At 34.6% G+C, this 11703-nt stretch overlaps 1 protein-coding gene across 1 annotated transcript in view; it reads right to left on the bottom strand.

Annotated features, from left to right (window-relative positions):
- Positions 1-289: 289 nt before the first annotated feature.
- zgc:113142 overlaps positions 290-11703 on the bottom strand; it is a 13604-nt gene continuing 2190 nt past the window's right edge. The window contains 4 exon segments of the mRNA NM_001012488.1: positions 290-1634; positions 2987-3120; positions 4833-4985; positions 5334-5736. Coding sequence (NP_001012506.1) covers positions 1227-1634; positions 2987-3120; positions 4833-4985; positions 5334-5718 — 1080 coding nt within the window. The 5' untranslated portion in view covers positions 5719-5736 and the 3' untranslated portion in view covers positions 290-1226.

Here is an 11703-nt window from a genome sequence, read left to right as displayed (position 1 = left end):
AAGTGATTAACATTTAATTGATTAATTTGTTTGGAAACAACAACAACAACAACAATAATAATAAAAATGATAATAATAATAATAATAATAATAATAATAATAATAATAATAATAATAATAATAAAATAATAATAATAATAATATAACACTAATAATAATAATAATAAAAAAAAAATAATAATAATAATAATAAAAATGATAATAATAATAATAATAATATTTAACAATATTAAAAATAAAATTGTCTTGTCACAGAATGGGCACCTAGCAATGAATGGCAAATTCTCAAAATTAAATCATTTCATTTATTTGACCATCAAGAATAAATAAATCCAACACAACGCTTACAATCATATACCTTAATGATGGTCCTTCTACAATATGCTCAATGTCTTACACACAACTTGATTTTTCTCTTTAAATCCACCTCCATCATTTGTCCCATAGGAAGTGAGTGGAGATACTAAAATGAATACACTCAAACAAAAAACAAACAAACAAAAAAAAAAAAACAGGTTGCCTTAAATGTTTAAGCTGAATAAAATTAACCCTTTGACTCCATTAAACTTATGTAATGTTAAACTGACTTATGACAGCTTGCATACTTAAAATTACGTTAGAACATGATTAACTTATTTTAATAAGCTACAATGACCTAAAAACATTTGCTGACAGTACTAATTGATCTTATAATTTTTTACAGTGTAAATATTATAAAAAAAAATTAACACAAAGCAAATAAAATATGCACCTTAATAAAGATCTGAACCTGTACAACAAGCTCAATATATCCGCACACGTATAAACGCCATTGAAAACGATTGCCATTTCAATTTTATTGATATTTATAAGCTTCATTTGTTGACTATTTTTTTTTATTCAGACAAAGAAATAGAAAAGTAGACACATGTTCATAATAATAAAACAGTTTCAGTCTGCTCTATAAGTAACACTTCACAATAAAGTTTCATAAGTTTCTTGTGTTTAACATATTTACTATCATGAACTAATAATGAACAATACCTGTACAGCATTTATTAATCATAATTTAATGCAAAATTGTCCTTGTTAACAGTAGTTAATGCACTAACTAACAATAAACGACTTCATTTTCATTAAATAACATAAATAAATACTGTAATAACTGTATTGTTTACCACATTAGAGACTAAATGTGACCTTTCTTTGCGTACAGCAGTGAAATGTACAGATGAATTATGATATTTCTATGTATGTTGAGCTGCGATGTTCTGGTTGTGATTCAGCTCATGCTCTGAGTAAAGCATTACCTTGCGCTTGTGATACATGGAGCTGAAATGAAAGATATAATCGGTGATGAAGGATGGCAGAGCAGGGCACAGGTGGAAGAATAACAGGTCGGTCCAGGAGACCAGCAGGTACCGGTGTCTGGGTTTTCCCGCGGTGAGAGCGTGCAGCATGGCGTTTATTACCATGCTGCAATCCTTAAAGCCTGAATTACACATGGAGTAAAAATACTCACACGCTTCCTCTATGTATTTCTGGTTGAACGTTTGTTTACGCACGTCATCAAATTCAGCCCATATGTCTTTGGGGGTTTTCTTGTGCAGAATGTTTGTGGCCGCTCCGAAGTTGCCAGGTTGGATGATGCTGACCTGTGAAATCAAATGAAGTAAAATATCACATGACAAATTTAAAAAGAAATTACATATTATTAAAAACTTAAATAAATAAAATAAAAATAAACTGAAATTTACATTAAATTAACAAATGAAATAAAAAAATTGAATGAAATAAAAATTGAAAATTACATTAAAATTCTAAATAAAAATCAAATAAAATGTACAGTAAATTAAAATGTAAAACAATTAAATAAAAATAGTTAATTAAATAAAAAACAAACATTTATAATAAAAAAGAGAAAACCCTTACAGAAATATTACATATCATCTAAATACATTGTGTATTTTCTTTATTAATTTATTATTTATAATTATTTATTTAATTATTTATTATTATTACAATTTTTTCATTGAATAAATCATTTATTTTATTTATTTAATTTTTATTTACTTTTTTTACATTAAACAAACTTTTTTCCTGTGTTTGCATTTATCCATGATCTATTCTTTTTATTTATGCATATATGTATGTATAAATAAAATGTTTAATCATTGTTTAAAAAAGGTCATTTGACATTATCAATACATGTATTATTTATACGTACTGTATTAATTATTATTTATTTTACTTTTAAACGTATTTTTTTATTTCGATTTATTCAGTTTGTATATTTAGTAATATTATTGGACAATATGCAGATGTTTGTATGACTTATTTACAGTAGTTTGTAAAGAAATAAGTTCATTATTTTATTAGATGTATTATATGATACAGTGGTTCTCAAACTTTTTTCATCAAGTACCACCTCAGAAAAAAAATAGTCTCTCCAAGTACCACCAAAATGAGCAGTACTGAAATACAGTAGCGTAGTAGGCCCAGTAAAGCAGCTACAACTCTGCACAGTTAAAAAAACGTGGCAGATTACCTCAGAAATATAGGCTATATGTCATATTATATACATCATTTTTAATAAATTTTTAAATATGCAGCACGTACATGACATGTTTAATTCCTCCGTGTACCACTAGAAGGAAGCCTGCGTACCACTAGTGGTACACGTACCACAGTTTGAGAACCACTGATATGATAGACGTCCTTCATTTACCAAATAAGTGGATCTAATAGTATTTCATTTAGAAACCCTAAATATAATGTGCAAAAGTTATTGTTTTTTTATTTCACAGGGTATGTTTTTAGTTACTATACTCTCAAAATAATTCTGCATAAAGATGTATGCTAATTCAGTCTGGCCTTAGATATGAGTGCTTGTTATACCTGATTTAAGTTAGATTTTGTAATAATCATGAATAAAACGATAACAGAAAACAAAACACTGCTTCCTGAAGTCAGTCAGCTTTAAAGTGAGTAAGTGATTGGCTCTCACCTGAACTCCAAAACCAGCCATCTCTATTCTCAAGCAATCCGCAAAAGCTTCCAGTCCCCGTTTGGAAACGCTGTAGGCTCCCATGTTCAGACAGTTGAAGAAAGCAAAGATACTGGACACATACAACATACGACCTGAGAATAAATCATGAAATTAAGGGAAATCAGTCATCCACAAATACAAACCTCTCAGAAATTAAGCTTAAAAGCTCAGTATCATTTCAAAAGTTGGTTATGTGCATTGTTTAATAGTGAATATTAGTATTTCAACTAAAGTGTGCTCAATAATACATAGTAATTGCTAGTACCTAACTAGTAAATACAAGTAGTCAACGATATAGTGCAAAAATCTAAATATTATTCAAAATTATACATATTTTTATTCATAATTTCGATAAGGAGGTTAGTTTAATCTTCAAAATCATGTTTCCGACAACACTGCACTCTAAAAATGCTGGGTTGTCGTAACCCAAAGTTGGGTCAAGCAGAAACAAAATAAATCATTACAAGTGTCATTGAAATTTAATTGAAACAACTAACGAACCCCTTCATGAGGATGCATGTCTAATTTTTTAAAGGTACAGTATGTAATTTTATCCACTAGAGGGCGCATATTCACAATATGACCGGAATATTATGAAGCTACAATAATACTTTTGTGTCTACAGAAAACAAAAATATTTAACATTATTTAATTAACATTATTAACTTTATTATTTTCGTACATTTCAGATGTCAAATCCATTAGAGGGCGCTGTCTACATTTGTGTGAAACTGAAATACGTTACTGAGGATGCATTTTGTTGTACGTTTTAGATGACTTATCCACTAGAGGGCGCTGTCTACATTTGTGCGAATCTGAAATACGTTACTTAGGGGACGTTTTGTTGTAGGTTTGAGACAATAAATCCACTAGAGGTCGCTGTCTACGATTAAATACGTTATTTATGGTACATTTTTTTGTACATTTCAGATGACAAATCTACTAGAGGGCGCTGTCTACTTTTGTGTGAATCTGAAATACGTTACTTAGGGTACGTTTTGTTGTACGTTTCAGACGATAAATCCACTAGAGGGCGCTGGCTACATAAAAAATATGTTACTTAGGGGACATTTTGTTGTATGTTTCAGATGACAAATCCACAAGAGGGAGCTGTCTGCATTTGTGTGAATCTGAAATTCGTTACTTAGGGTGCGTTTTTTTTACGTTTTAGGGGCGCCCACTAGAGGGCGCTGTCTGCATTTGTGCGAATCTGAAATAAAGCTACTCAGGGTACGTTTTGTTGTACGTTTCAGATGCCAAATCCACTAGAGGGTGCTGTCTACATTTGTGCAATTCTGAAATAGCTAGCAAACCACTGAGCTAAACCAGATGTAAGAGAAGCAGATGCAGGAGAAATGAGCTCTACGACCATGTAGTTTTACCTTGATTTTACATTGATTTTATCTCTGAACTCGAACAGCACAAGCACAATAGCATACAAACTGACCACACCAGAAAAGTGTCCATATGGAAATAGATAAGCGATGCAAACCTGTTCATTGCAAATCATAGACAGCGTTAAGTTATTTTCTGATATTTATTTGGTGTTACGCAAAGAACTTCACGTAAATAATCTTTTATATATTGATAATAACCAAAGATGTTGTCATACTGCCCCCTAGTGTTCATTTTTCCAACAAACTGCAGTCAAACGTCTGTTTGATATCGTTTTTACAGTTTCACAAAAATGCAGATTAAAGCCAGAGATGGACTTTGTGCATGTTGGGGTTAATCTGACAGGACTTTTATTTTGAAACGGCAAAGAATAAGGATTAAAGGAGTCAGAATAGAGGCAATCAGTGACCTTTAGAAGCTCTAACAAGAGGCAGGAATGGGATGGTGACTCTGATGGCGCCGAACAGGTTCACATCGGCCATCTTCTGGAAGTCCTCAGCCGTACTCCACTCCGTCTCGCCCCAGTCACTGACGCCAGCATTGTTCACAACGGCATACAGACCTGAAAATGGATTCAAATTTGGTGACGCGGGACCACAAAACCAGCCCTATGGGTCAGTTTTTGGATATTGCTATTTATACATCACCGGAATAAATAGGTACAGAACAAACACACAATAATGCCACATGGCCCAGCCGGAATTCAAACCGGTGACCTTCGTTTTTGTGAGACAACAGTGCTAACCAGTGAGTACAAATCAAGTTCTTAGCAATGCATTGAACATATTATAACTACTTTGTAACTATTTAAACTAAGCACTGGTTAAAGTCCTCCAATAACAAAATCTAAAGGACGAAAGACTTTTGTTGCTGCATTTTCCTGTATTTGGTTCTTTCAGCGTTGAGTTACCTTTCACTGGCAAGTTTGCTTCTACAAAATCCTTGGCTGAGCTGATATGTTCCTCATTGGTCACGTCCAGCTGAAGGATCTTCACTCGCTTTGAGCTTTCCTCCACAAGACTTCGAGCTCCAGGACCTTCAGGACACAAACATCCAGCAAACACGGTGAAGCCCATGAGGTCCAGTTTTTTTGCAAGGTGATAGCCAAATCCACTGTCACAGCCTGTTATCAGCACTGCCCGGCCAAAACCATCCCACAGGCCTTCTTCAGTCTGGCGCAAGGTGTTCGCCAAGACCACCAAGCAGACCACGAGAGCGCAGTACGTACAAATGTGATCACTCAAGCAGATGTAGGAGAGGAGCAGGACGGAAACGCTGAGAAGTTCTGCCTTCATCTTGACTCGTCTCGCAACCTTTAATTGACCAAAAAAAAAAAAAAAGGAAAATAGTTTCAAACAAAGCCAAGGTGGATTGAGGGATCTTCATCATCAGCTTTTCCCCTTCAACAATAGCTCTATGCCTTCAATTAGCAGCCCTTCCAATTCATCAACAGCTCCTTCCCATCATGATCAGCCCCTCCCTTTCATAATAAGCTCCTCCCCTTCATCATAAGTCCCTCCCCTAAAATCAGTAGCCCCTCCCCCTTTATCATCAGCTATTCCTCTTCAACAGCAGCTCCTCCACTTCAATTAGTAGCCCCTCCCCTTCATCAACAGCTCCTCCCCTCCAACAACAGCTCCTTCCCCTTCCCCATCATCAGCCCCTCCCTTTTATAATCATCTCTTCCCCTTCAACAACAGCTCTATCCCTTAGATCAGTAGACCATACCCATCATCAACATCCCCTCCCCATCATCTTCAGCTCCTCCCCTACATCAACAGCCCCTCCCTATCATCATCAGCTCCTCCCCTACATCAACATCTCCTCCCCCTTATCATCATTAGCCCCCCCCTACAACAACAGCTCCTTCCCTTCAATGAGAAGCCCCTCCCCTACATCAACATCTCCTCCCCATCATCATCAGCCCCCCTTCATTAACAGCACCTCCTCTTCAATCAGTAGCCCCTCCCCTTCATTAACAGCTCCCCCTCTTCAATTAGTAGCCACTCCCCTTCATCATCAGCTCCTCCCCTTCATCAACAGCTCCTGTAATTGATTAGTAGCTTATGCCCCTCATAATCAGCTCTTCCCCTTAATTAACAGCTCCTCCTCTTTAATCAGTAGCCCCTCCCCTTCATCAACAGCTTCACCCCTTCATCAACAGGTCCTCCTCTTCAATTAGTAGCCCATCCCCTTCATCAACAGCTCCTCCTCTTAAATCAGTAGCCCCTCCCCTTCATAAACAGCTTCACCCCTTCATCAACAGCTCCTCCTCGTCATAATCAGCTCCTTCCCTTCATCAACAGCTTCTTCCCTTCAATCAATAGCTCCTCCCCATCATCATCAGCCCCATCCCTTTCATAATCAGCTCCTCCCCTTCAACAACAGCTCCTTCCCTTTAATCAGTAGCCCCTCCTCTTCATCAACAGCTCCTCTAATTGATTAGTAGCTTATCCCTTTCGTAATCAGCTCCTTTCCTTCAATAACAGCTTTTCCCCACCAACAGCTCCTCCTCCTTAATCAGTAGCCCCTCCCCTTCACCAACAGCTCCTCCCTTTCATCAACAGCTCCTCCTCTTCAATCAGTAGCCCCTCCCTTTCACCAACAGCTCCTCCCTTTCATCAACAGCTCCTCCCCTTCAATCAGTAGCTCCACCTCATCATCAACAGCTCCTCCCTTTCATCAACAGCTCCTCCCTTCATCAACAGCTCCTCCTCTTCAATCAGTAGCCCCTCCCCTTCACCAACAGCTCCTCCCTTTCATCAACAGCTCCTCCCCTTCAATCAGTAGCTCCACCTCATCATCAACAGCTTCTCCCCTTCATGAACAGCTCCTTCTCTCCAATCAGTAGCCCCTCCTCTTCACCTTCAGCTCCTCCCTATCATCATCAGCCCCTCCCCTTAATATTCAGCCCCTCCCCTTCAACAACAGCTCCTTTCCTTCAATCAGTAGCCCCTCCCTTCACCAACAGCTCCTCCCCATCATCATCAGCCCCTCCCCTTCATATTCAGCCCCTCCCCTTCAACAACAGCTCCTTTACTTCAGTCAGTAGCCCCTCCCTTTACCAACAGCTCCTCCCCATCATCATCAGCCCCTCCCCTTCATATTCAGCTCCTCCCCTTCAACAACAGCTCCTTTCCTTCAATCAGTAGCCCCTCCCCAACATCCTCAGTAGCCCTTCGCCTTCATAATCCGCTCCTCCCCTTCAACAACAGCTTAATCAACAACTCCTCCCCTTCATCATAAGCTCTTCCCAAACTTAATGACCAGTTCCTCCCCTTCATCATCAGCCCCTTCCCTTTTATCAGTAGCCCCTCCCCTTCTGCTATGTAGCAAAGCTCTACCGCTTCATACATCATACAGTTAGATTATAAGCCCGCCCTGTTTATATGAAGAAATATACTTTAGTGGTGGTATAATTTTGAATTTGTTTATTATTACCTTAACTCAGTTTGATATTGTTATATTTCAATTGTTAACTTTTTAATTATAAATTTAATTATAAATGTTAATTATAAATCAAAATATTAAACCGAATTGTAAATTCAGAGAATCCTAACACCCCTATTAGATAAGCAGAAATGTCACTGCTGTTATCTTTACCTGTCCTTATCCTCTTGGTGCCTGCTGACATGCAAAAGCAGATGGAAGACAGATAAGTAGGGTCACATTTTGCTGTAACCAGGTCACGGTGCAAGATTGATCCATTGATTAAAAGCTGCAATCGGCTCATTTACTGTAATTTGGAGATCATCAGATAGACACACATACAAATGCTCCAGTTTGAGGTTTAATGACAAACACGTTCCATGGTTCATGCACAAATATCATTATTTTCTTCAGATTTTTCTTAATTTTTTTCATAAATGTGGAATGATAAAAAAATATTAGTTCAGTTAACTACTAACTGTTAGTTAACAGTTAACCCTTATGTGCTGTTGGGGATGTTTTCATCCACTCTGGGATGATTTTGAGTTTTCATTTGGCCACAACTTTGTGTTTCAGCTAGTGGATTGATTTATGTTGGCAAATTTTATTTTAATGCATGTTTTGAGAAAATGCTTTGACAAGTCATTTGAATCAGTGAGTTGTTTACTGAAGACTCACTCTGAAATGATCATTTAAACAAATGAGTTTTTTACAGAAGATTCACTCTAAAATGATCATTTGAATCATTGAGTTGTTTACTGAAGACTCGCTCTGAACAGATCATTTGAATCAGTGGGTTGTTTACTGAAGACTCACTCTGAACAGATCATTTGAATCAACAAGTTGTTTACTAAAGACTCACTCTAAACAGATCCTTTGAATCAGTGAGTTGTTTACTGTAGCCTCACTCTGAAAAGATCTTTTGAATCAGGGAGTTGTTTACCCAAGACTCACTCTGATACGATCATTTGAATCAGTGAGTTGTTTCCCGAACACTCAATCTGAAATAATCATTTGTATCAGTGAGTTGTTGACTGAAGACTAACTCTGAAATGATCCTTTGAATCAGTGAGTTGTTTACTGAAGACTCGCTCTGAATTGATCAGTTGAAATCAGTGAGTTGTTTACTGAAGACTCACTCTGAACAGATCATTTGAATCAGTGAGTTGTTTACTGAAGACTCGCTCTGAATTGATCAGTTGAAATCAGTGAGTTGTTTACTGAAGACTCACTCTGAACAGATCATTTGAATCAGTGAGTTGTTTACCGAAGACTCACTCTGAACAGATCATTTGAATCAACAAGTTGTTTACTAAAGACTCACTCTAAACAGATCCTTTGAATCAGTGAGTTGTTTACTGAAGCCTCACTCTGAAAAGATATTTTGAATCAGGGAGTTGTTTACCCAAGACTCACTCTGATACGATCATTTGAATCAGTGAGTTGTTTCCCGAACACTCAATCTGAAATAATCATTTGTATCAGTGAGTTGTTGACTGAAGACTAACTCTGAAATGATCCTTTAAATCAGTGAGTTGTTTACTGAAGACTCACTCTGAACAGATCATTTGAATCAGTGAGTTGTTTACTGAAGACTCGCTCTGAATTGATCAGTTGAAATCAGTGAGTTGTTTACTGAAGACTCGCTCTGAATTGATCAGTTGAATCAGTGAGTTGTTGACTGAAGACTCACTCTGAACAGATCATTTGAATCAGTGAGTTGTTCATTGGAGAGTCAAATGATACAGTAGCAAAGTCAAAATTCATAGTCAATGTCTGCCACCAATGTTTTTAACAGCATAATTTGAAGAGAATTAATGTTTAATCTCATGATTACAAGCTCTTATAATGATGACAGGCGGATTTGTTTGCCATATTTCAAATCATTTAAACTATGAAACCCCCGTGATCCATCTGCAAAAGTAAACTGAATGTTTGTTTATGAATTAAATATGCCTATTCTGACACACAAAGAGGACGTTTTGATGAAAATGAAGAATTTGGCTGTTATGTAGGAAGTAAATTGCGATTGGTCAGGGTTGCGAACTGTCAGGCGTTTGACAGGAGGCACAGTCGGAGGCTCTGTTTTAGGCTGAACCAAGAAATATCACGCCATGTTATTGAAAACACCATCAAAGAGGAGCTTTCAGACTTTTTCTCCATCACGGGCCTGTGTTTTCAGAAGTTGTCGCACTTTTCCGCGAACTAAAACTTCTCAGAAGAAAAACAAACGTAATAACTTAGTCTGTTTCTAGAAGTAAAGCTCAAATATGAGGCAGTTTACAAGAATTATTTAGATCATTTATTAAATTATGCAATAATTGTATTTAATTAGTATCTACTCATAAACCCAACCCTCATTGTAATGTAAAACAGATATTATATTGAGTATTATTCATATTATTTAATAAATTAACCATTAATTGTATTTTATTAATGTCTACCCTTATCTCAACCTTAAACATTGCAAAGTAATGTAAATACAGATAATGTACATTATATTTTTGTAATATTTATTAAATTACCTATTAATTGTTTTTTATTAATGTCCACCCCATAACAACCCTCACAGTAATGTAAAAATATGAGTTATTATTGTTGTAGAGTGTCACTTTTTTTTTACTATTTCTTCACAAAATTATGTCTAAATTCTGTGTGTTTTATGTGTTGATTTTGTTAAGAGTATTAGAGCCGAATCATAAACAAAAAATAACAATAATAAAACAATAATATGTTTCAATGGAGAGAGATTTCTGATCATCATTAAATCATCCACGTGTTTGGTCAATGCAGGCACAATAATTTTATTCCTAAAAAACAATCAAACAGTGAGATGATCATTGAGCTTGCATATGTGTGTAGAAATATATAGAGTTGAAGTCAAAATGATTCTCTCTCTTGTGAAAGGTTTATTCATTCATATTTTTCTTATAATATAAATTAAAAAGTAAAAACTCCTAAGGTTTAATATTATTATTATATTGTAATTATTTCTAATGTAATATATATATATATATATATATATATATATATATATATATATATATATATATATATATATATATATATATATATATATATACTTAAAAACACATCTTAAATTATAAATAATAAAATCTTTATTATTATAATTATATAAAATGTAATATTATAATAAAATAATATTAAACGTAAAGTTATATAAACATAATCTAATGTTTAACACTCACTTGCTTCGATTGCTATCATCAAACAACAACCCAAGCACCACTGCTAACATCAGTGACAGGAAAAATGGTGGGGGTAGGCCAGATATGTACTTTACCGCATGGCAAATCTGCATTCTAATGCCTAGTCAATGTATAAAGTAGCAATCATTTCACATTTTGACATTCGATTGTAGACATTCTACATATTTCCTAGGCATTCTATAAAATACTGGATTTCACACATTGTCGGTAACATATATAATTCAATACATTTTTATATAATATAATATTTATATAATATAATATTATTTATATGAAATAATATAAATTAAATATATTATGTAAAATATAATATATTTAATTTGTAAAAACAAAAATATTATATATATATATATATATATATATATATATATTATATTTTATTTTTACAAATTAAATATATTATATTATCTATATATATATATATATATATATATATATATATATATATATATATATATATATATATAGATAGATAGATAGATAGATGGATGAATAGATAGATAAAATACAATATAATTAAAAATATATATATAAGTATTTAATTTAATTATATTGTATTTTATCTATCTATTCATCCATCTATCTATCTATCTATCTATCTATCTATCTATCTATCTATCT

The sequence above is a fragment of the Danio rerio genome, chromosome 17 (genome assembly GCF_049306965.1).
Source record: "Danio rerio strain Tuebingen ecotype United States chromosome 17, GRCz12tu, whole genome shotgun sequence".
Lineage (NCBI taxonomy): Eukaryota > Metazoa > Chordata > Actinopteri > Cypriniformes > Danionidae > Danio > Danio rerio.
The sequence above is the reverse complement of the archived record's forward strand: the minus strand, read 5'-3'. Positions and strand labels throughout refer to the sequence as shown.